Source organism: Rhinolophus sinicus, linkage group LG07 (genome assembly GCF_036562045.2).
Source record: "Rhinolophus sinicus isolate RSC01 linkage group LG07, ASM3656204v1, whole genome shotgun sequence".
Classification (NCBI taxonomy): domain Eukaryota; kingdom Metazoa; phylum Chordata; class Mammalia; order Chiroptera; family Rhinolophidae; genus Rhinolophus; species Rhinolophus sinicus.
Genome location: NC_133757.1, coordinates 83,765,135 through 83,790,150, shown reverse-complemented (window position 1 = coordinate 83,790,150; position 25,016 = coordinate 83,765,135). Strand labels below are relative to the sequence as shown.

Sequence of the window (25,016 nt, the reverse complement as noted above, 5' to 3'; positions counted from 1 at the left end):
CAATTATCGCTATATGCCATTTTCGTCACCCCCAAAAGCTCCCTCCTGTCAGTTTTCAGTTTGTTCCTGCCCCCTCCAGGCCCAGAGACCACCGATGTAGTTTCCGTCTCTACAGATATGCCTTTTCCAGGTATATCATGTAAATGGAGTCATGACGTGTAGTATTTCATATCTGGCTTCTTTCACTTAACATGTTTTTGAAGTTCGTCCATATTGTTCTGTGTATCAAGAGGTCACTTCTTTTTATTCCTGGGTCATATTTCATTGTATAGCTCCACCACATTTTGTTACCCTTTGACCAGTTGAGCAATTGTGTTTCCATTTTTTGCTATTATGAATAATGTTGCTGTGAACATTTCCGTACATGTCTATGTGTGGACATATGTTTTCATTTCTCTTGGGTAGATACCTAGGAGTGGCATTGCTGGGTCATATGGTAAGTTTATGTTTAACTTTTTAAGAAACTGCCAAACTGTTTTCTAAAGTGGTTGTGCCAGTTCACAGGTTCCAGTTCTTTCATATCCTTACCAACACTTGGTATTATCTGCCCTTTGTATTATAGTCATCTTAGTGGGTGTGTAGTGATAACTTATTGTGGTTTTGATTTGTATTTTCCTAGTAACAAATGTTGTTGAACATCTCTTCTGAGGCTTATGTATCATTCATATAGCTTCTTTTTTTTGGCTGGATGATTGTTTATTTGCCACTTGGTGCAAGGCACACAGTTACGGGATGGCAGCAGGCTCACGTGTGGCTCAGAGAGGCTCAAGTTCCTTTTTTGTGTTTTGCTGTTTTGATACAAAAGAGCCCAACTGCTTCCGCTTGCTGCAGCCTGCCTAGCCTGTGGGGCAAGGTGGGGAGGGGCTCAGAAGAGCCCAGCGTTTGGAAGTCTGGTGGCTGGAGGTGGCCACTCAGGATGGGGCCCGGCCTTGGCTTTGCTGGGCTGGCCACCAGGCTGCTTCCTTGTGGCTTCCTGAGCCAGGTCACAGGAGATCGTGCTGCTGGAGTCCTGGGGAGATTGTGGGTGCTCTGGGGACTCCAGCACTGTGGCCCTGAATGGGACAGTGGACTTCCCGAAAAAGAAACTTGCCCACCAGTGATCCGGTCAGCCTTGGGGAGACCCAGGTTGTGGGGGATGGCTTCCCCGGGGTACTCGGCACTTCCACAGGAGCTGTGACTGGAAGTGGAACCCAGGTGGCACCGGTAGTAGTTGTGGGTGGCTGTGAGCAAGCCACTGGAGGGATTGGCTGCCATGCTCTTGCTTGTGGGCTGGTAGAAACCTCGGCGCCGACCCCTCGGGGCCTCAGCGCGAGATCTCGGGTGATGGGGCGAGGGATGGAGGCGCCAGGCCCCGGAGCCCATTTGCAGAGGAGACCACGTGAGACTGCTCCACGACCAAGATACGCGGGACTCATGTATCTTCTTTGCTGAAAGTGTGCTCTGATCTTTTGTACATTTTTAATTGGGTTGTTTGTCATCTCATTGAGTTGTAAGAATTCTTTATATGTTCTTGATGCATGTCCCTGATCAGATATATCTTGTAAATATCTCTAGGTGGTCTGCCTTTTTTTATCAATGATGTCTTTTGGAATGCAAAATTTTTTAATTTTGGTAAAATCCAGTTTTTCAAATTTTTTTTTTTTTTTTATGGATTGTGCTTTTGGTGTTGTATCTAAAAACTCTGAAGTCACAAAGAGTTTTCTCCTGTGTTTTCTTCTAGAGGTTTTATAGCTTAATGTCTTGCATTTGGGGTCATAGTTGAGTTGATTTCTATGTCTAAGTTTATTATTTTGTATATAGATATCCATTTTACAAAGCACCATTTTATGGAAAGACTACACTCTCCGCCCATTGAATAGTCTTGGCACTTTTGTGGGACATCAGTTGACCATAAGTCTAAGGATTTGTTTCTGACTCAGTTCTATTCTGTTGCTCTCTGTGTCTAACATTGTGCCACTGCCACTCTATCTTGATTATTGTAGTTTCTAATTCATTTTGAAACCAGGTAGTGTTATTTCCCTAACTTTATTGCTTTTATTGTCTATTCTAGATCCTTTGCATTCCTATATAAAGTTTAGGGTCAGCTCATCAATTACTACAAAAATGCTTGCTGGGATTTTTACTATGTTTGACTTGCATCTATATACCAATTTGGGGAAAATCGCAACTTAACATTATTTACTCTTCCAGTACATGAACATGGAATTTATTTTTGATGATCTATTTACTTTGATAATCTTTAATTTTTCTTAGTGGTGTTTTGTAGTTTTCAGAGTATAGTTTTTATACTTTCGTTAAATTTTTAAATATTTCATTCCTTTGATGCTGTCATGAATAGAATTTTCTTAATTGTATTTTTGGACATTTTATTGCTATTACATGGAAATACAATTTTTTATATTGATTTTTTAAAATATTGATCTTTTATCCTGTTAATTTGCTAAACTCATATTGTTAGTTCTGATAGTTTGGCTTTTGTTTTTTGTAGATTTTTTTTTGGGGGGGTAAGGGGAACAGGACTATATTGGGGAACAGTGTGTTCTTCCAGGACTTTTTTTTCCAAGTCAAGTTGTTGTCCTTTTCAATCTTATTTGTGGAGGGTGCCGTTCAGCTTCAAGTTGTCCTTTCAGTCTTAGTTGTGGAGGTTGTGGAGGGCGCAGCTCAGCTCCAGGTCCAGTTGCAGTTGCTAGTTGCAGGGGGCGCAGTCCACCATCCCTTGAGGGACTCTAGGAGTTGAACGGGCAACCTGTGTTGAGAGCCCACTGGCCCATGTGGGAGTTGGACTGGCAGCCTTCGGAGTTAGGAGCACGGAGCTCCAACCGCCTGAGCCACCTGGCCGGCCCCTGTTTTTTGTAGATTCTTTAGAATTTTCACATAAGGATCATGTTACTGTAAATAATGGCAATTGTACTACTTCCTTTCCTGTTTATGTGCCTTTAATTTCTTTTTTCTTGCCATATTGCACTGGCTGGATTCTTCAGTGCAGTGTTGAATAGAAATGTCAAGAGCAGACATCCTTGCTTTGTTTCCAAACTTAGGAGTAATGCATTTAGTCCATCAGTGCTGATTGGTGTTAGCTGTCGGTTTTTCACAGATGCTGTTTATCAGATTGAGTAAATTTCCTTCTAATCCTAGTTTATTGAGAGTTTTTATTGTGAACAGGCTAGGTTTTGTCTCATACTTTTTTTCTCTGTTAAGTTGATTGGTTTTTGCCCTTTAATAATATGCTTTATTACATAAATTAGTTTTGGACATTAAACCAACCTTGCATTCCTGGGACAAGTTCTTCTTTGTCCTGGTGTACAATATTTTTTGTATGTCAATGTTGCTAATATTTTGTTGAGGACTGTTGAGTCTATATTCAGGAGGGTTATTGGTATGTAGTTTTCTTGTGATATCTTTATGTGGCTTTATATTAGGTTAACATTTACCTCATATAGAGTGGGTTGGAAAATGTTCCCTCCTCCTCTGTCTGGAAGAGTTTGTGAAGAATTGGTATTTGTCTTTTTTTTTTTTTTTTTTTTTAGTTTATTGGAGAACAGTGTGTTTTTCCAGGTCCGCTCAGCTCCAAGTCCAGTTGCTGTTTTCAATCTTTAGTTGCAAGGGGTGCAGCCCACCATCCCATGTGGGAATTGAACTGGCAACCTTGTTGTTGAGAGCTCATCCTCTAACCAAGTGAGCCATCTGGCTGCACCTCTGGAAGCTCAGCAGCAGCTCATTGTCTTCAATCTAATTGTAGAGGGCACAGCTCACTGGCCCATGTGGGAATCGAACCGACAACCATGTTATTCAGAGCTCATGCTCTAACCAACTGAGCCATCCGACTGCCCCGGTATTAATCATAAAATATATGATTGAATTCACCAGTGAAGCCATCTGGGCCTGGTGTTTCCATTGTGAGATTTTTAGTTACCATTAATAATTCAATTAGCTGTTACAGGTTTTATTCTGATTTTTCTGCTTGAGTCAGTTTTAGTAATTTGTCTTTCTAGGAATTTGTCCATTTCATCTTAGTTATTTGCTGACATAAAGTTATTTACCATATTTCTGTGGGATCGGTAGTGATATCTCTTTCATTGTGCTAAGCTTGCGTTATTGATTTGAGGTGCTTAAAACTATAAATTTATTGACGTGTAGATGCTTAAAGCTATAAATTTTCTTTTAAGCACTGCTTAAGCTTCAGTCTATACATTTTGATAAGTTGTTTTTGTTATCATTCAGTTCAAAATATTTTCTAATTTCTCTTATGATTGATTGATTGATTGTTTGACCCTTTGGGTAATTTAGAAGTTTGTTGTTGGGGCCTGCCCAGTGGCTCAGGTGATTGGAACACCATGCTCCTAACCCCGAGGAGGCCAGTTTGATTCCCACATGGGCCAGTGAGCTGCGCCCTCTACAGCTAAGATTGTGAACAGCGGCTCTCCCTGGAGCTGGGCTGCCGTGAGCAGCTAGAGGTTGGCATGAACTGCTGTGAGCGGCTGGCCTCAGCCAGGGGAAGCCCAGGGGGAGTGCAAGGCTCATAATACAGCATGTGCCGGGAGCTGTGTCCTACACAACTAGACTGAGGAACAACGGCTTGAACCGGAGTGGGGTGGGGGGGGAGGCAGAAGAAGGGGGGGAAAATTTTGTTGTTAAATTTTAAGCATTTGATAATTTCCCAGATTTTTTCCTGTTTTTGATTTCTAATTCTCTTGTAGTAGGAGAAGATACTTTGTATGATTTTAATTCTTTTAAATTTATTGAGACTCATTTTATGGCTTAGCATTCTGGAGAATGTTTCATGCTCACTTAAAAAGGATCTGCAGTCTTGGGTGGAGTGTTCTATATATGGTAGTTGAGCTAGTGGATAGTATTGTTCAGGTCCTGTATATCTGTGCTGATTTTTGTCTAGTTCTATCAGTTGTTGAGAATGAAATAGTAAAATCTCCAACTATTTTTGTTGAATTTATTTTTCCTATGAACTCTGTCAATTTTTGCTTCATATATTTTGATGCTCTGTTGATAGGTATACTTCGTTTTTATATCTTCCTGATGTATTTAATATTTTATCATTATAAAATATCTGTATTTGTCTCTAGTAATATTTCTTGTTTTAAAGTCTTTTGATCTATATTAGTATAGTCACTTCACCTTTCTTATGATTACTGTTGGTATGATATACGTTTTTCGTTTATTATATGTTACTTTAAACCTGTCTGTTCATTTGAATTTAATTATTGATATACTTTTGTTTACATTTGCTATTTTGCTATTTCTTTATTTGTCTCTTGTCTTTTTTTGTTTTTCTGTTCCTCCTTTAGTGTCTTCTTTTGTGTTGACTTTTTTAGGGTAACATTTTATTCTGTATGTTTCAATCATTACTAACCTTTTTTAGTTATTTGCTTTATACTTGCTCTGAGGATTACAATATGAATCTTAATTTATCACAGTATACTTCAAGATAAATAATAACTCCATTCTGGTTAAATATAGAAATTTTGCTCCAGTATAACTTCTTTGCTGTTCTTCATTTGTGCTGTTATTGTCATATATATTACATCTACATATGTCATAAACCCAACACACAGTCTTCTGATTAATACTTTATGTAGTCTCCATACTTAGTCTAAAGAAGTTATTAGGGAAGAAGTAAGGGAAAATGTATTTATAGCGTCTTTTATGTTGATGCATGTATTTACCATGTATGATGCTGTTTATTTCTTCTTGTGGATTCGAGTTACTGTCTGCTGTCACTTCCTTTAGGCTTAAAGACTTCTTTTATCATTTATTGTAAGGCATGTTTGCTAGCAACAATTCTCTCAGTCTTCGTTTTTGTTTTAAACTTTTATTTTTATTTAAGTGTGTTTTTACAGGATCCATCAGCTCCAGTCAAGTAGTTGTTTCAATCTAGTTGTGGAGGGCGCAGCTCACAGTGGCCCATGGGGGGATTGAACCGGCAACCTTGTTGTTAAGAGCATCGTGCTCTCACCAACTGAGCTAACCAGCCGCCCCTCTCAGTCTTTGTTTATCTGGGAAGGTATTTCTTTAGCTTACATTTTGGAAGAATACTTTAGCAGGATATAGAATTCTTTGTCCACAGCCTTTTTCTTTTTGACTATGTCGTTCCACTATTTGCTGGCCTCTTGTATCAGATGAAAATTTAGCCACTAATTGTATTGATGTTCCTCTGTACTTCATGATTCATTTTCATCTTTCTCGCTTTCAGGATTTTCTATTTGTCTTTGGATTTTAGCAGTTTGTGAACCCTCTCTTTGTATTTATTTTCCTTGGTGTTTGTTCAGCTTTTTGGCTGGGTAGTTTTATTCTTTCCATCAAATTTGGGAGTTTATCGTTTCTGTCTTCTATTGATATTCTGTATTTCTTGATTCATTGTGTTTAAAGATGGTTTCCTTTAGTTTTTTGGACTTGTTTACAATATTTTTGAACATACGTATAATAATAGTTTCAAAGGTTGTATGCTAAGTCCCAACATCTGGGAATAAAGACTGGTTCAATTACTTTTTTCCTGAGTACTTATCACACTTTCCTCCTTTTTGCTGGTATTGTCATTGTTAGGGGAAGCCTATTTTAGCCACTCTAGAGTCTGACTTCACCTCTAGTGGGGATTGTTTTGGTGGTATTGTTTGTTTGCCTGTTTAGTAATTTACCTGGGCTAAATATATGAAATTATTTTCCCTACAGTGTGTGCTTCCTTTGGTGTCTCTGATCAATTTATTGTTTGTATTTTATTCTCATTTTTTTTTAATCCTGACTCTTAAGGAGAAGTCATTCGATCGGGCAGAGATTGTACTTAAACACCTAGAGCCAGCCAGTAAGGCTTCTGTCTCCTGCCAATGGGTTAATGTGTATAGCGGAAACAAGTTTCACATTTAGGCCATTTTCAAGTCTGCCCTGGCTTTTACTTTCTGCCAGGCCCTTTCTCATTTCCCCCGCACATAGTCACAGCCTCAGCTACTAATATGCTTTCCCAATGACTGCTGAGAGCCTCACCGCCACCAATAGTGCCGCTGGAATGGCGATTGCCCACCGCCACAAAATGAATTAGTTCCCCATCAGCTTCAGCAGCCAGCCCTCACAGCCTGCCTGCCCGCAGAACCTTCATGACGGAGCTGTGGGGCAGGAGAAATGCAAGCAGTCCCAAGTAAGAACACTACAAGTTCCCACTCTTCTTACCCATAGGTCAGTGGTTTTTCAAGCATTAATACTTCTCAGTCTCCTAGAGCTCTGAAATGATTGCTTTTGCCAGTTTTGTCCAGTTGTAAAGTCGCTTTTTGAGGAGAGAAATTGCTGACCACCTCACTCAGACTTAGCCAGAAGTCTCACCCCTGTTTTAATTTTATACATGTTACTATCAGTTAGGATAAGTCTGTACCAGTTATGGTTTGTTTTTTTGGGTGGGAGGGAGGGGGCAAAACGTTTGTGCTATTATCATCTGTTCATTATTCCAAGTGATCTATGAAATCATTTTTCATGCCCCAAGGGAAATCCCACTGAATTTTGATTAATTACAAATACATTTTTTTTTGGTTTTATAGCAGTTCCATTATACACAAAGAAAATAATCTGGTGGGATTTTGTATATAACTTATACAGGAATATAAGGATGGTTTAATATTGGGAAATACACACATGTGTATTTTATCAACATGTCATGCAAAATCCCTTTATCACCTGCTCAGTAAATGCTGAAAAATCGCTTTAATGAAACACAACACTCATACTTAATTTATATGTTTATAGAAAACCTCTTAGTAAACTAGAATGCCTGTTATCACCAGTATTATTTGACAGTTTTAGGCGTTTTAGCCATATTAATAAAACTGGAAGTAAATAAAGAGCAATAAAGATTGAAAATTGGCTACGAAATGTTTAATACTTAGAAAATCCATGAGATTCAAGTGAAAAACTGCTTGAATGGATTGGGCAACAAATGTGTAGTATACTTTGTTTAATGAGTACAGGGGAGCATAAGGAATCTACTATTAGTAACAAAAGTACAAAATACCCTGAGATAGCCTTAAAAAGGAATGTCTGGACTCTGTGCTTAGAAAACTAAAAATAATATACTGAGCAATTAAAGATGCAAAGAAGAGTCATGACACATTCCGTGATAAGAGGCGTGAGGGTTGTAAAAACATCACTTGCTTCCAAAAGTGTGATTTCCCCTATGAGTCCTGTGCCCGTCCCTGTGGGGTGACCTGAAGTGACACGGGCTCATCTATTGGTAGGAGGAGGAGGAGGAACAGCCACAGCCAGCGCAGCCTCCCACTCTGCCTGTGGAGGAGAAGAAGAAGATTCCAGATCCAGACAGTGATGACGTCTCCGAGGTGGACGCCCGGCACATCATTGAGTAAGACGTCCCTGCACACGCTCCTACTCCACCAGCTTCCCGCAGGGGGACGGGCAGGACCATTAGAATCCCAGCTTCTCCCTGGATGGCACTCATCGCCATCCAGACAGCAGCCAGCGTGGAAACACAAAGGGGAGTCCAGTCTTAGCACCCCTCTCCCTCCCCTGGGTTAGTAGTTGCTACCTTGTCTCTCCTCAGACTGTCTAGTTACACTTTTATTTACCCTAAGGCTCAGGTTGTGGGTCATCAAGCAGGAAGGGCTCCAGAGTCTTCTGTCAGAAGTACATTGTCATAAATGGCGATGTGTGTCCTCACACAGTGCTTCTGTTTGCTTCCAGGAATGCCAAGCAAGATGTTGATGATGAGTATGGCGTGTCCCAGGCCCTTGCTCGTGGCCTGCAGTCCTATTATGCAGTGGCCCACGCCGTCACTGAGAGAGTGGATAAGCAGTCGGCGCTGATGGTCAATGGCGTCCTCAAACAGTACCAGGTGAGGCGGGGTAGGAGGAGGACATGCCCACGTGGCAGTCTTGGCAGAGGGGTTCCCAGGTTGTGGGAGGCTGCTGAGGTCAGGCGAGACCCAAGTTCATGTTCCACTCTTTGTCTTTGGGTACCTCGCTCTTTCCCTCTAAGCCTCAGTTTCCCTGTCTGTAATGCAGACACGTGATCTGTTAGGTTAGCCACCAGGAGGAAGTGAAATGGTGCAGTATATCAGTATCTGCTGGGTGCTTGATCTGCCTGATGGGCAGGATAGCAGTGTGTTCTATGAGGTTAGCTTCTGAATCCCCAGCAACTCTAACAAAGGGATTGTCATCCTCCGCATTTTACAGGTCGGGGGGCAACTGTGGAACAGCGAGGTCGGTGATTCCTCAAAATCACACAGCTCTGGAGTGGTCAAACCAGGACAGGCCCCAGGTGTGGGTCCACAGTCCCTTGGTCCATGTTCCCTGGAGCTCTGTGCAGTGTGAGACAGGAGTGAGCTTAGAGATCAGGAGCCCAGAGCCCTGGGCTCAGCCACTTCGTTCTGTGAGGGTGAGGTGACGCCGGTGCTAAAGCTCTTTGTGAGGCCTGGCCTGGAACAGCCATGAACCGGAGTTGCTCATGCTAGTTCCCTTTTCTGTGTCCCCACATCCCAAGCTCATCTGTAAGCTCCTAAGAGGCATCTGGTTTATCTCCAACCAAAGAACATGTCTCCCTGATTTTCCATTTGGTTGTGACCCCTGAACCCCAACTTTTCTTGAAAGAACTCTCAGAACCTCCAGGCCAATATCAAGTTCCAAAGAGTCGAAACCAGTGACCAGTGGAAATTTCCACTGACCAGTATAATCAAAGGAATTAAAGCTTGGCCAAAAGTAACTTCCTTAACCTGGTACAAAATATCCAAGTTTTCCTTCATAACATTATATTCAATTTGGAAACTGTCTTCTCTGTAACTGCCTATATTGCAGGAAGATCACAGGCTTTGGAAAGCTCTCAGTGAGTCTTGACATAATGGTTAGGCAGCCGTTGGCCAAGTGGTGGATTCATCGGCAGGCTCCCCTGAAGCCCTCATGCTCCCCTGAAGCGTGTGCCGCGTGGTTGTGGGCAGGTTTGTCCCAGTGGCTGTGTCGCTTGGTGTCAGTGACAGATGTTGTGACATAGAAACTTAGCTATTCAGATGTGCACCCGAAGAAGACATTTTCTATACTGTACATACATTACTAACACAGCAGCCCTGTGATTTGACGGGGATGATTGCTGAGGATGAGGCTAAGAAAAAAGGACCAGGATGGTTCAGAGCAAAGTACCAAATAAAGACGACCGTGGTGGTGGGTGGCTGATGTGCTCAAGTCCCCGAGGCGTGGGGAGCGTGCTCAGACCCAACGGGGGCTTCAGACTAGCCACCCCTCTCCTTGCAGATTAAGGGCTTGGAGTGGCTGGTGTCCCTTTACAACAACAACCTGAATGGCATCTTGGCCGACGAGATGGGCCTGGGGAAGACCATCCAGACCATCGCGCTCATCACGTACCTCATGGAGCACAAGCGCATCAACGGGCCCTTCCTCATCATCGTCCCTCTCTCGTAAGTGCGCCCGCTGCTGGCACCCCGCTGTCCCTGGCACCCCAGCCTTCACTCAGACATCTGTGGGTCAGTGTGCTCGGGCTGCCCCAGTCAGCACCACAGCCTGGTGGTGGCTTCAACGGCAGGCACTGTTTTCCCGGGGCCACAAGTCTGACAACAGGGTATCAGCAGGGTTGGCTTCTTTTGAGACCTCTCTCAGCCTTGCAGATTTCCATCTTCTCCCCGTGTCCTCACGTAGTCTTCCCTCTGTGTCGTCTGTGTCCTGGTTTACTCTTACAAGGATGCCAGTCACTGGATTAGGGTCCACCCTGATGACCTTAGTGTAACTTCATTATCTCTTTAGAAACCCTCTCTCCAAACACAGCCCTGTTCTGAGGTCCTGGAGGGAGGACTTCACTATGTGGATATTAGGAGGCCACAACTTAGCCCCTAACAGCCTGCCCCTGGTTTCAAAGGACATGATAGGAAAGGGGCGGGTGACAGTCTCCATCCATTGTCTCCACTGGGGGAGCTCTCCCAGGATACCATTAGGGTTCTTTTCAAGCCTGCCAACCAGCAAATCCCACACAAGGGAGTCACGGGCTGAAGATCCTCCTGCTAGGAGAGTGGAGTGGAGCTGTTTGAGTAAACCCAGTTTCCACTCCTTACTAGTGGCACTGGAACCCTGGCAGTCATGTCCGCGCCCGGCCCAGGGATCACGGATGCTCACGTGTGGATGTGTGGTAGGGCCGGGGTACCCACACAGCGTCCCAGGAGGCTCTCATTCACCACCCTTTTGTGTCGCTGGCCTCTTCTAGCAGACACCGCTCTGGGTCCAAAAGTCCACCAGCCTCTCTAGGCACCCCCTTCCCAGCTCAGCCTGTGCCACAGAATGTCTCACCTGCACCAGGGTGTTTCCAGAAGTCTGATGGCCCCTTCTCATTGACCCAGAGCAGGTCACGTGTCGGTCCTGGGGATGGTTTGCTCTGATGGTGGCCAGGCTTCTGTGTATACTTGGCCTGGCCTGGAGGGGAACCCCCTTAACTTTGGCCCAGTGCTCAGTGGGGACCCCGTCACCATCAGACCAGCAAATGAAGGGAAGAGTACTCGTGCCCTCCTGCCTTTAAGACAGCCAGGCCTCCAGCCACGCGCCCACAGCTGGGAGGCCCCAGAAGCCTCCCGTAATTTAACTTGGAGAAATTTATTTCTTCTTTCTGCCTTCCCTTCCTCGTGGTATAAAATGGTCCGCCTTGTCAGGCTTCATGGAGAGAGCTGTTTCTGGTGCAATAGGAGATCCCAGGCTGGCAGATGGCCTTGACTCCTCCTACCTCCAGGTCAAACCCAACTTTGCTTCTCAGCTTCCTGCTGCACTTGCCTGCACACTGTCACCCATCACTGCAGAGATTGAAGTCCCCTCTCTCTGTTTATTCCCCCGAGACGTGTCTTCATCTTCATCGGGATAGCTCTCTCCCATGTGCTGTACTGCGGCCTGGGTTTTTCGTTTTTAACTTTCCATTTTGAAATGATTTCACACTTACAGTGATTGCAAAAATAGTATAAAGAATTCCTATATACATTTCACCCAGCCTCTCAAATCTTAACCCCAGGAAGGGAGCAGTGATTTAAAACTGTTAATGAATCTAGAGACCTTATTCTGTTTCCCCATTAATAACCTTTTTGTGGTCCAGAATCCCACTTTGTGTTTTGCTGTCCCGTTTCTGTGGCACATCTGTGCCAGTTCCCCAGTCCATCTTTGTCCTTCATGATCTTGACACTTGAACCCTGGCCAGGCATTTGGTAGACCGTCCCTCAGATGGTGATTGTGTGATGTGCTTGTTTCTGACACTCTGGAGGCATGCTGTGCCCTTCTTGGGGCCTCTTGTTGGGAGGCGCAACGTGCCAAGGGGCCCCATCACGGGAGGGTTATGCGGTGCCTGCTGGTTTCCTCACTAAGAGTTGTCCTTTGTAATCCTAACTATCTTGTGGGAAGGCACTTAGAAACCATGTAAATACCCCATTTCTCATCGTACTGTCCCAGTAATTTCAGCATCTGTTAGATAGGTCTCACCTGAAATTATTACCGTAGGAGGGACCAAATAAATAGTGGATTTCTCTTTTCATCATTCCTTCCACGTGTATGGCAATTCCTCTGGAAAGAACTGTCTCTTCTCCCCAATTTATCTATTTAGTCAGGGCATTCTTTATATTACAGTGGGCTCTTACCATTATGAGAACCCAGAATGGACACTGTCATTATTTTTTTCCTTAACTTGTCACAGATGTGGCCTTGGGGGACCCTTCCAGTTGGTTTTAACATGTCCCTGTCATTGTATTGTGGTTGTTTATTTGAATACTTTTAGATTTATGGAAAAGTTGTGAAGATAGTACAAAGAGTTCCCGGATACCCTCCCCTCAGTTTCCTCTGCTGTTGATAACTTCTTACATGACTGTTACGTTTGTCACAACTTGGGAACCAGCCCTGGCACATTACTGTTCATTGAACTCCGAACTTTGAATTTCAATGGTTTTTTTCCCCCCTAAGGTCCAGTTTCTATTCCTGGATCCTTTAATTCATGTCTCCTTAGCCTTCACTGGCCTGTGACTGTCCCTCAGACTTTCCATGTTTTAAATGACTTTGATGGTGGTAAGGACGGCACAGGTGTTTTGTAATTTTCTCATGTTTATGCGGCATGATGGGTTTGGGGGTGGAAGACTAGAGGTGAAGTGCCCCTCTCATCGCATCACATCAAGGGCAGTTACACTCACCATGACTTCTCACGGTTGATGTTGACCTTGATCTCCTGGTTGAGGTAGTATTTGTCAGCTCTCTCTGCTGTGAAGTTGCTCATTTTCCCCCCTTCCATACTGTATTCTAGAAAAAAGTCATTACCTTCAGCCCGTACACATGGGGTGGGCTCTACCTCCTTGAGGGGGAATAAATACATAAATTATTTGGGATTCTGTACAGAAGATTTCTTCTCCCAATTGTACATTTATTCAAATCATTTCTATCAGCATGGACTCACAGGTATTTATATTATACTTTGGGCTAAACGCCCATACTCGTTTATCTGTTTTGTCGCTCAAATCATGCCAGCTGTCACCATCAGGAGCTCTGTCCCTGTAACACGCCCCCATCACTGTGGGGTGTTTTGAGCTCTGCTCTTTAGCACCCAAAGAGGCTCCAAGCTCTGCTTGTCCGTTTCCTGCCCCAGGCCTAGAATCCGCCTGGTTTGTCTTGTCAGAGAATGGAATTGGAAACCATGACGTGGGGATGCTAGGTGTGCTCCTTGCTTCTGGGAGGTCCTGGGCCCTCTGCGTGAACAGCACTAGGGCTTAGTGTGTGTGTGTAAGCCTTGTACGCACCTGCCTGCCATCACTGCTGTGTCTAGTCACCTGACATTTAGTAAGTCAGACACATGTTCGTACTGTTGTCTCCGACTCAGCTGGGACCCCGCAGTTCATTCTACGGCTTTCGCCCTGTTCGTTCCCAGTGTACAGCACTTTCAGAATAGTTAACCCGTGAGAACCAACTTGACCAACTAGAGTATTGTGTTTAGATCCAGTTCCTTTCGTCTTTCGACTTAGTTTCCGGTTAAAACCCCATTTCCCAAGGTCATTTACGTGCGCTCCTTTCCCTCGTTCCCTTCAGTGAGGTTATGCCATGTGTTCACCTTCAGCCCGTTACGCCCATGTGCCCCCAGACAAGGGTCCAGTCTGTCAAATGTCATGTGTTCCATGCCCTGGAGAATGTTTTTAGACTGTGAGCATCCTGCTCCACCCTCCAGTGGTTGGGGTGCAGCTGTCCCCCATGAGTTTGCATGTCCTGCCCCCTTCTTGACCTCTGGCTCCCCCTATCTCCTCAGTCCCCCCCCCCGACTCTTTCCCTTCCTGCTGCATGTGCTCCCACCCCTGAGGATTCAGCCCTCGGCTTCTCTTGAGCTGCCCCCCATTGCTCCCTGCGGTAGCAGCCAGACCTCGGTGACTGGGCCGAGGCGATCTTGCTGACGCTCAGTAAGGGGGAGTCCGCAGCCAGGCCTTCTGAGGCGGCGCAGTGGCTTGAAGCTGCTGTCACGGCCCCAGGCTCCTGCGTTGTTTTGCTCAGTCACTCTGCGTGTGGTTTCCGCTCTCAGACTTCTTACCTCATGGCTGCAAGATGGTTGCACTGCCTCTGTCATCTTATCTCAGTTCCCAGCATAATGGGCAGGGCAAAGGGGAGCGGGAGCATACGGTAGCTGAGTCTCCCCACTCCCCACCTCCCTTCAAGAACTTTCCCTGGCTTTCCCCCCAGTGACTTGAGCTTCCTTCTCATTGGCTCCGACTGTGAGCACCTGGTTGGCCCTGGCTGCCAGGGAGCTTTGGAGCTGTGGGTTTAAGGTGGAGACGGCACCACCTTCATGGAGCTCCTTGGAGGGAAGAGCTGGATGAACCGGTAGTCGCTACCACTCATCCTTTGCGTTCTGGCTTTACACACCACCCAGCCTAGACTTTTTGAGGTCCCCCACCGAAAATCTGTGTCCCAGTATTTCTCTGAGAACTCGCCCCCTTGTGAACTTGGCTTTATTGTTGCCATCACCCTCTCCTGAGGCTGCCTCCATTCCTAGTGACCTGTGCCTCCTCACCAGCCTCTGCCCACCCTCACGTCCAGTCACTGCCTGTCTCTCTCCCCCCTCTTCTTGGCCTTGCTCAGAAGTCCCCCAAGTTCTCACTCCCATCCTGCTCCCACTCCGCCCTCTGCCTGAGCCCAGCTTGGTCTCACCTGCTCACTGTCCTCGTTCCGTTTCTTACTGGGCCAGAGCCCCCAGTGGCTCCCATCTTTGTTTCAAAGTGGCAAAAAGATACAGATGGTGTGTCCTGTTCTCCCAGTTCTCCATAGCATAGCATGGTCTCTAGCACGATTTTGAACCTGAAACGAAGCACCGTGAGTCTGTCTGGTTTTTCTGGCAGTAGGTCTGCAGCACATGGCTTGTTCTCATGGGGCTGTGACCCCCACAGTGGTGACAGAGAACTGGTCTGTGAGGTCCAGCCATGGTTACAGCCCACTCTGGCCTCCCGGTTTCGGCCGAGGGTGACCCAGGCTCTTCCCTGTCCCTATACCCACCCCCACCCTTGTGTGTGTCCCTGTTCCTCCTTCCCTCGCTTGGCCACCGTTGGAGATGGTTAATTACTCTGCCAGCTCTGAGGGTCACAACTATGTGGGCCTCACCTCCCAGTGGACATCGGGGTGAACAGTGAGCTGCTGTTCCCGGAACTAGAACCTGACTGTTGCTTCCTTGTTTCTGTCAGAACACTGTCAAACTGGGCGTATGAATTTGACAAGTGGGCCCCCTCTGTGGTGAAGGTGTCCTACAAGGTATGTCCCAGCCTGACGAGGTGAACGTGGGTGAGGGCAGGGTGGGAGAGTGGGGAATGCAGGTGAGTGCAGACGGATGTCAGCCTGCATTAATACATGAGGCATAGGTGCGCATGTTCCTATGTTAGTACATACATAGGATCGTGTTATTGACACCGGTTTGAGATCACTTGTTTATTTGGGGGTAATGCTCATTTTTTTAAAGTGAAGTTATGCGCTAATTTGTGAAATCTGGTGACTGATGCACTCACTGGAAGCTTTCGTCCTTCTCACCTGAGCTTTGGTTAAAACTCATTCATCATGTATGAGGACTTACCTAGATCATTTCACCCTGTGAAATGAGGCCTAAGTGTACCTGTTGTCCTGGTGGGGACACTGAGGCATACGGCCTCACGCAGCCTCTTAGTGGCAGAGCCAGGTGATGCCTGACCGTTGGGCTCCCTGGCCCACGCCCTTCGCCCTGTGCTGTGAGGCTCTTTGCTGTGGGGTAAAGGGGGTCCTGGCAAAGGGAAGAGCATGTGTGGGGAGAACTTGGTATGTTTGGAGAGTCAAGTGCAGTTCTGGCAAAAGCTTATGGGACCTAGTGAAGATCAGTCTGGAATGTGAGCCTGGAGAAAACTGGGGCCTGGGTCACACTGGCCAGGAGTTTGGAACTGGGAGGGTCTGGGCAGCTTCGCTAACTGAGAAGAGGCTGGAGCCGCCGTCGAAGTGATCTCGATGGCTGACGCTCGCGTGGGAGGCAGTTAGGGGGAAGCTGTGGTTTCCAGCTTGGAGGCCTGAGATGGGACCCAGGAAGAGGTGGAAGCTGATTGGCCACTGGAACTGGGGCAGAGGGTGGTGCAGGCAGCAAGCCCCCCAGAGGGTCCGGGCTGCCAATGCCCCACATGCCTTTCTCCGTTCCCTGCAGTTGGCACTCGCGCGTTGGGGTTGGAGGGCAGGAGCCAGCAGCCTTGCCCAGCTCTCCTCCGTCATCGGGGTGCTGGGACTCGGCCTCTGGGGGCCTGGGAGGCTCACGTGTTCATGTCTTCTTTCCCTCACAGGGCTCTCCAGCAGCCAGAAGGGCTTTTGTCCCCCAGCTCCGGAGCGGCAAGTTCAATGTCTTGCTAACAACGTACGAGTACATCATTAAAGACAAGCACATCCTTGCAAAGGTAGCGTGTCCTCGTGTAAAGCAACCAGGCCCAGGTACTCAGTGCTGTCAGGGGCACGTGATCCTGCCGATCCAGGGTTGTCATGTCTGTGTCACACGTCTCATCATCTCAGAGCCCCTTGCAAGTAATTTTTTAGTGATACCCCTGCACGTGTGTTTAAAGACAGCTGCTCTGTGTGTGTGAAAGGTCCTGGTCAAGGTGACCCTGGGTTTGCCTCTGGCTGTTCCCAGGTTCAGGTCCAGAGATGGGACCATCTACACAGCCTGTGGGCTCGCTCCTCCCAGTACTTCTGCCCAAAGAACCTAGTCATACAGGTGCCTCTTGACCCACCTGCAGAGTCCCTGGCAAGGCCACGAGAAGTCCAGCCTTGTCTCCACCTGTCTCTAGAGGCCTCGGCCCTCCCTCCATGGTGGCTGTGCCTCCCCGATCGCAGCCACGGGAAACCAGCCCATGACTCGCTCTGAGGCCCTGTGTGGCGTGTCAGCCTTGGGCTGCGGGGCTGGCGCATTCAGTGGAGGCTATGCAAGCCTCTTAGCTGACGTAGTTGTGAAGGCGGCTCTAGTTAAGCCACATTTAATTACTGAGAAGAAACTGTGACCCAGATATAAAACACACCGTTCCGTGCCTGCCTGCAAGAAGCTGGTTTCCTGGTTGGGGAGGTGTCAAGGCTGAAGATGTTGCACCTGGCCTTGCACTAGCCATCCAGTGAGGTCACGGGTAGAGTCTGACCCAGGGACCGAGGAGGTGTTTATATGCTGCCGCGCCTCTGGGACTCAGTCAGAATGCTACTGGGGGCTTGATGGGCATCCCGAAGTCAACAGTGAGGAAAGTGAGGGCCAGGGAGCAGACGTGCGGTGGGGCTCACCCTCTAACTCAGTCCAGAGCCGTCCTGTGCGTCTCTGGCAAGGGCTTTAACTAACGTGAATGCCATGTGATGGAGGTTCTTCGTGGGAGGTGGCTGCTGTGTACTGCCTCACTCAGGCCTCACTGTGTCCCCGGGAGACTCACGCAGGGTGGTTCTGGGGCTCCCATGCACCCATAGGATCAGCATGGAACCCGTACCCTCAGGTGTGGAGGCACCAACAGGTTGTGGGGCGCAGCCCCAGCCCCCCAGAGCTCACACTCTGCGCCTGTCTGTGCCACTTTTGCCTTTAGAGGCACAGCCTACTGATTAGAAAATGGACTCATTACCGCACCATGTCCCCTCTAGACCTCTGGGGGCCTCTAATCAGCGAAGGGTGTGTTGTTGGGGATTTTTCTTGCTCCGTACTAGCATATGTCATTTTGGGGGGAAACCAAAGTACTTTTCTGCAACATGCTTTTGTCCATCCAGCAGCCTGTCTGTCTGTCCTCACTCCATGCTGACTTACGGAGGTGCATTGTGTGGTGCATCTATGTGCTGGTCCCCCCGTAGGGACGTCATGCCCACGTTCTCCGCCTCGATGGCCCCTCCCCTTAGAGCCTCTTGCTTAGTGGCTGTGAGAGTCTCGCCCTGCGGCCTTTCCGCTGAACACCTGCTCTTGGGCCTACAGATCCGTTGGAAGTACATGATCGTGGACGAAGGCCATCGCATGAAGAACCACCACTGCAAGCTGACACAGGTCCTCAACACGCACTACGTGGCCCCCCGCCGCCTGCTGCTGACGGGCACGCCGTTGCAGAACAAGCTCCCTGAGCTCTGGGCACTCCTCAACTTCTTGCTGCCCACCATCTTCAAGAGCTGCAGCACCTTCGAGCAGTGGTTCAATGCACCCTTTGCCATGACCGGAGAAAAGGTGTGTGTGGGTGGCTAGCCACGTGGACATGGTGGGTCATGCTCAGAGGACCTGTGCCTGTGTTGACGGTCCTGGGCCAGCTGCTTGCCTCAGTGGGTGCATATTTAGTGCCCACCACCATGGGCCAGGCCTGTGCTGGGTGCCGGAGCTCGAGTCCATGTGTTCATGGAACAAATCAGCCTTGGCCTTGAGGCTGCAAGAGCCACGAGGGCCCCAGAGAGAGGCAGAGATCGGGAGGGTGAACTGTGAGGAGACGCTCAGGGCTTCCCTAACCCTGCGCTCCAGGCACAGGGCGGGCACAGTGGGGAGACGCTCAGGGCTTCCCTAACCCGGCGCTCCAGTGCGGGGAGGGCATAATGAGGAGTATGGCCTTGAGGCAGCCGTGGGGCCAGAGCAGGGTGTGCCTGGCAGCTGGAGTGTCTGAGGGGCCTGTCGGTCCCTTCAGTGTGTTCAGGTTCCACCCTCAGGGCGGTGGGAAGTTCAGGAGTTTTCAGTCACAGAAGCAACATGGTCAGATTCTGTAAGTTCTGTTTTAAATAGCTCTGTGACCAGTGTATCTCATTGTCTGTATGGCCATGGGAGGCACTGTCAGTCTGCAAACCAGATTGTGGCATGTGGCCTGTCAGCGGTCAGGTCTTCATTATGTGATGAAGTCCCCAAGCCAGCTCCAGAATGAGCCTCCTGTTCTATTGGCTTTGAGCTGTGTTTGTGGGCCAGCTGCGTTTTCTGTTGAAGGCAGTTGAGCCGCCAGAGCCTGGTGACTGAGGAAGTGGGCACAACTGCAGATGGTAACGAGGAGTGTCACTGCTCTCTAGTTCCTGATTAGGAGGTTTTCCTCAGGCAAATGCAGGACAGCTGGGGCCACCACACCATGTGTGTGGTGTGGCTTCTGTTAACCTCGTCCCTGGGGTCCTCCCTCCTTGGCGTCAGTTGAGACTGAAGCCCTTCTGAAGAAGAAACAAATCTCTCCCAAGAGTCCCAGGACCCCCATCTCAAGAGTTGGGGAGCACACGTTCTAGTTTTATCCATTTTCAAGTTGAGCAAAAGCTTTGCCAAACGAGATTTTTTTTCAGGGAACCCAAAGAAGAAACGTTTAGGTGTCGTCTTATTTTCACTTTTTAAAAATTTGATCAGAGTAGCAGGTACCCTGGGAGAGCAGTATTTCTTGCCTTCCATTCACTCTGGCTGAAAGGAGAGCGGTTATGGGGCTCCAAGTGGTGGAGCCTCTGTGAGAATCATCCAGTATATACCTTTTATGAATGGCCCCCACGGTGCCACTTAGCTTTCGTTTGGACATGTTGGTGGGTGTCTGGGCACGAGTTTGAATTACTTTGGGGAAGAAACACGGCTTGCTGCCCAGGGGCCTTTAGTGCCACATCCCAGGATTTCCAGGGAAGGACCAGATCCTTGCTGTTTTCCAAAGGCAGAAGTGCCCTGCCAAGCCCCATAAAGAAGAAAGCAGTCTAAAAAGGAGAGGCTGGGCGTAGGCCGACTCCAGATAACCTTTAGCTCGCCTGCACACGGCCCTGCTCTACCTTCAGAAGTCACACTTCATTTACATCTCTCTCGGTGTGCCAGGTGGACCTGAACGAGGAGGAGACCATCCTCATCATCCGTCGTCTCCACAAAGTACTGCGGCCCTTCCTGCTCCGGCGGCTCAAGAAGGAGGTTGAGGCTCAGTTGCCCGAAAAGGTAACGGAGTTTTAAGCAGAAGCAGCTGCAGTGTAGCACCGTGAGGGCTCCCCAGTGGGCCAGGTCAGGTGCCTCTCCTGTGCGCCTGGGCCTATGGTCTCATGGCCCTGGCCTTGCCCCGTTATTCTAGAGTCGATCCATCCTGATGGCAGCCACTCACCCCCTCTGGGTCACTAAAGCATCTAAAGCAGAAGACAGAGGTGTTAGATTAGAGCACAGAATCCCACGTTGTCAGTGGGGCAGATGCTTGGGCAGGTCCTGCCTAACCGTGTCACAGGAGCTCCGAAGCCATGGGCTTGTTGTGTTGGGCAGCTCCCCACCATGAGATGGCTCTGGGTTCTTGCTTAGGGAACCAGTCCCAGAGCAGCCCCAGGATCCCCCTTCTTCCCCTTGGCAGGGTTTGGGGTTGCTGGCTACAGTACCCCGTTCAGTCATCCTTGCCCTTTGTTTCTGGCCAGTGGTGGAGAGGCCTTCTGAAGGTGGCCAAGCTGCCCCTTATGCCCAGGACACCCCCGCCCCCCGCACAACATTTCTGTCCTGGTACATCTACCTTAGTCCATGAGTCCCCTGATGCCCCCAGCTGTGGGGGCTCCTCACTATTACCTCCGATCAGAGCACACATCCCAGGGCCCAGGATGCTTCTGAGAATCTCGAAACCATGTGCCCCCTGCAGGTGGAGTACGTCATCAAGTGCGACATGTCTGCCCTGCAGCGTGTGCTGTACCGGCACATGCAGGCCAAGGGGGTGCTACTGACCGACGGCTCCGAGAAGGACAAGAAGGTTGGCCTGGGCCCCACTGCTCCACCGGGTTGGGCGCAGCCAGGTGTGGGGAGCCTCAGCGCGCTGTAGCCAGCAGGCGGGCCTTCTACCTCCTTGATTCTTACTGGCCCAATCTGCTCGTGCTTCTGAGGGCATGGCAGAGCCACTGATGAAGTCATAGCTGGTGTGAACACACCCCGTCAGTAGGACTGCGGGAGCAGAGGATCATGGCCTGTTTCTGGGGCACACTTACTTCCCCAAGACCCTCTTAAGTAAGCTGTTGTCTGGTGTCCCCTTAGTTTATGAAATGTTGGCTCCTACAGGTATGACCATTGGCAGCCTGGGGCCCAGTACTAACTCCAGCAGAGTTAGAGGGTTCTAGTGAGCCCCACCTTCCCATCTGGGAAAAATCTGCCTCAACAGCCATGACCACTTGTCACCAAGTGACTTGGGGTTGGGGAGGGATTACAGTGGAGAGGAGGGGAGCTGGGCAGGCTTCTGCTTTCTGGGATCGCTCTGGGGTCCCCACCCCACCCCACCCCTAGCTCCCCTTACGAGGACTGAAATTATCCTCCCAGGTCCTTTGATTCTGTGCCCAGTACCTCAAGCTTGACCCTGCCTCCCCATTTCGTCCTCTAGATGTTTTGTTTGGGCCCTTTTTTACCTTAGCTATGGCAGCAGTGTGTTTGTTGGTTTACTTCTGGCCCACGGCACCCAGCCACCCCCACATCCTCCCTTCACCCTGCAGCCAGAGAGCTTCCTGAGTCATCATGGCCTATCTGGCTGCAGCCCTCCAGGGACTCCCCATAGTGCCCAGGACAAAGCTGGCCTCTTAGAGTTTTTGTGACTTGGCCTTAGCTCTGTCGGTCTTATTTCCCTTCCTCCCCTCCTCCCACCCCTCCAGTGCACCAGGGAGGCTGTGTTCCCTCCAGAGTTGGTTTCAGGCCTCTGAGCCCCTGCAAGAGCCAGCTCCTCACTCGTGATTTCCCTGCTGTGAGCCACGCCTTCCCCCGAAACTTCTCCCTCCATAGTCCTCCCCCCACCCACCCACCCAAGGACAGGACCCGATTTAGAATCCTCTCTTCTGCCTCTCCAGGGCAAAGGCGGCACCAAGACCCTAATGAACACCATCATGCAGCTGAGGAAGATCTGCAACCACCCGTACATGTTCCAGCACATCGAGGTGAGGCCCGCTCTGCCCAGCCCCCGCCCTGCCCTGAGGACCCATCCATCACGGGGGACAGCAGGCCCAGCAGCACCCCACAAGGCCCTCCTCTCAGAGACATCTGTTGGTGCTGAGCCCCTAGGCAGAGCTGTGTTGCTTTTCTCTGACAACTTGGAAGAAAAATAATTTTTAATATTTTGAATAGGTGATGCCTGTATGTTTGTCTATTGATTTTCTGTTTGCAAGTGCTTATGGGAAAGAATCTAAACAGTGTAGGGAAATGTGTGATGAAAATGAAACCCCCTGAAAGCTCACCCTCAGGTGGAAGTACCCAGAAACTCTTCTTTGGGGTCATTTCCCACCTTGTGAGGTCACACTGCCTCTGCTCATCAGCATACTAGCTTTTCCTGCTAATTGACACATGGGGCCGTCCTGGGGCGATGCATTGAGAGCAGCTTTCCTCTTCGTGAAGTTTCTAGGTCAGAACCTTTTGGGCCACAGTGCCCTTGAGAATCGGGATTCCTGCTTCTGGAAAGCACGTATATGTCCATATTTTTCGGCGTAATGTTTAGGGTTGTTGCAATCCCCTGGTGCCCCTGGGATTCCATTTTTAGCACTCCCTGGATGACCTCAGGGGCACACTGTCTTTGCATGCTGATTTGGGTGGTTAAGAGTGTTACATTGTCACTTCCAGTTTTTCATCGGAGGATCATGAGGGAAGGGACAAGGGTGGGATAGAAAAGCAGCATTCGGTGTCGGTGTGTGGCCTTGGAGCCACTGTGGGTGGTCGCTGAGGACTGGTGTGAGGGCTCAGAGGCACGGCGCCGGGTGGCCTGTTTCTGCCGCCCACTGAATTCTCTCTCATTCCATTGCAGGAGTCCTTTTCTGAGCACCTGGGGTTTACCGGCGGCATTGTCCAAGGGTGAGAAGCTTCCCAGCTGGATGGGACGGGCAGGCGGTGTTTCTCACTTGTTTTGTTGGCTTTATTGCCATTGTTATATAGGTCAGATTTCAAAGCTCTTATTCATGGCAGAAAATTTTAGAAAATATAGACAAACTCAAATAAAATGAAGTCCTCCACACTTTGAGAGTTGCCCACCATTAATCCCAAGAGGCAGAATTCCTAAGGGAGACTTGGCTTCCAGGCCCTACTCTGCCACCTCCAGGCTCTGTGAACTTTGACAGCTTTCTTAACCACTCTGAGCCTATACACTATCTACCAACAGAGAGATTCTCTCCCCACCTTGCTGTGGGTGTGTTTTCTCCAGTATTGTTTATAATTATAAAGTACAGCCCCTGGTGTTGGACATGGAAACTGCCTCTAGATTTCACCATTGCCAGCAGCCTTGCTAAAACATTCCTATAGCTAAAGCCTCAGTCATTTCTGGGGGGTACTAAACCACTTCCAAGAACAGAGGCACCACATCAAAGAGCAAAAAGTTATTTTTGGTGTGTATTTTGTTGATACCAAATTGTATAGTAGGATCCCACAGACGTGGGTTTGAGTCCCTACTGGGCCACATCAGCAGCCATGGCCCCATCAGCACTGTCCCATCAGCCTCAGTGTCCACATGTGTAAACCAGGGGTTCTTGACGGGAGTGACTTAGAGAAGCTGCAATGGCCCCTCAGCCTGCTATGGCGTGGGGTGGGCTCCACAGCGTAGGCCTTTGCTCCTGCTTCTTGAACGAAATGGTGACATTGTCCCAAAATAGTCACTAACAGCGTCTCTTCTCACTCTTGCAAGTATCCCAGTTGGATGATGATTACAGGGTCACCCTTGACCAAGGATGGACTGAGATGATTTTAGCTCGGTAGAAATGGCTTTGCTGAAACTTCATTGGGTGGGGGCGGTCTGCCTAGGAAGCATTTCTGTGCCCTTGACCATGGTGACCAGCCCCCGTATGCTGGCCCAGGTCAGGCTGGAGGTGGGAGCGGCCTCCTCTGCCCACCGACAAGGTGCCGTTAACACTGTTCTTCCCTCCTCTCTCCGCTCACCAGGCTGGACCTGTACCGAGCCTCAGGGAAATTCGAGCTTCTCGATAGAATCCTGCCCAAACTCCGCGCCACCAACCATAAAGTGCTGCTCTTCTGTCAGATGACCTCCCTCATGACTATCATGGAAGATTATTTTGCATATCGTGGCTTTAAATACCTCAGGCTGGATGGTGAGTGTGACTGAGAGAGACATTTGTTAAGGGGCCTCATTATCCACTGCTGCTGGAACTTCTGGCCAGCGTTCCCGCCCTCGCAAGGCAGGGTGAGGCCCTGAGACGCGGGGTGTTTTGGTCAGAGTGAGCGTCACAGCGTGCTCAGTGACACAGGCTTACGGGACTGGGAAGTCCTGTGGCTGGATCAGCGCCCAGGGCCTGGGAGACTGGCTGGGTCTTTGTACTGCAGCATTGGGTCCAGTGGGTGAGGGGTCCACAGTAGTCCTGTTTTGATTGGAAGTGACAAACCCATTTCCTGTGTGCATAAGGAGAAAAGCGTACACACATAACTGAACCCCAGTGCTTGCTGGATCCGGGTGTCCAGATGACGGAGCAGATTTTCTGGAGCTCGAGGCTTCATTGTCTCCAGGCTTCCCTTCTGCCTGCTCAGTGTACCCAACAGAGAGGCAGCCCGTTTCCCCAGAGGTTCGGGGGCTGGCTCTCATTAGGCTGCTGCGAGCCACATGCCCATCTCTCTCCACTGCCCAGGTGGCCGTAGAGCTGTCACTGGTCAGGCCTGGA

General features: G+C 48.8%; 1 protein-coding gene and 1 pseudogene across 4 annotated transcripts in view; one reads left to right on the top strand and one right to left on the bottom strand.

Annotated features, from left to right (window-relative positions):
* SMARCA4 (SWI/SNF related BAF chromatin remodeling complex subunit ATPase 4) overlaps positions 1-25,016 on the top strand; it is an 85,331-nt gene that overhangs the window by 32,410 nt on the left and 27,905 nt on the right. For all 4 annotated transcript variants that reach the window (XM_074338171.1, XM_074338174.1, XM_074338173.1 and 1 more), the window contains 11 exons: positions 8,229-8,350; positions 8,689-8,839; positions 10,248-10,411; positions 15,677-15,743; positions 16,784-16,894; positions 18,427-18,669; positions 20,248-20,361; positions 21,035-21,142; positions 22,218-22,304; positions 23,162-23,208; positions 24,286-24,452. In XM_074338171.1, the coding sequence (XP_074194272.1) occupies positions 8,229-8,350; positions 8,689-8,839; positions 10,248-10,411; positions 15,677-15,743; positions 16,784-16,894; positions 18,427-18,669; positions 20,248-20,361; positions 21,035-21,142; positions 22,218-22,304; positions 23,162-23,208; positions 24,286-24,452 (1,381 nt within the window). The remainder of the gene's footprint in view (positions 1-8,228; positions 8,351-8,688; positions 8,840-10,247; positions 10,412-15,676; positions 15,744-16,783; positions 16,895-18,426; positions 18,670-20,247; positions 20,362-21,034; positions 21,143-22,217; positions 22,305-23,161; positions 23,209-24,285; positions 24,453-25,016) is intronic.
* LOC141572711 (pancreatic progenitor cell differentiation and proliferation factor pseudogene) lies at positions 752-1,254 on the bottom strand (annotated as a pseudogene).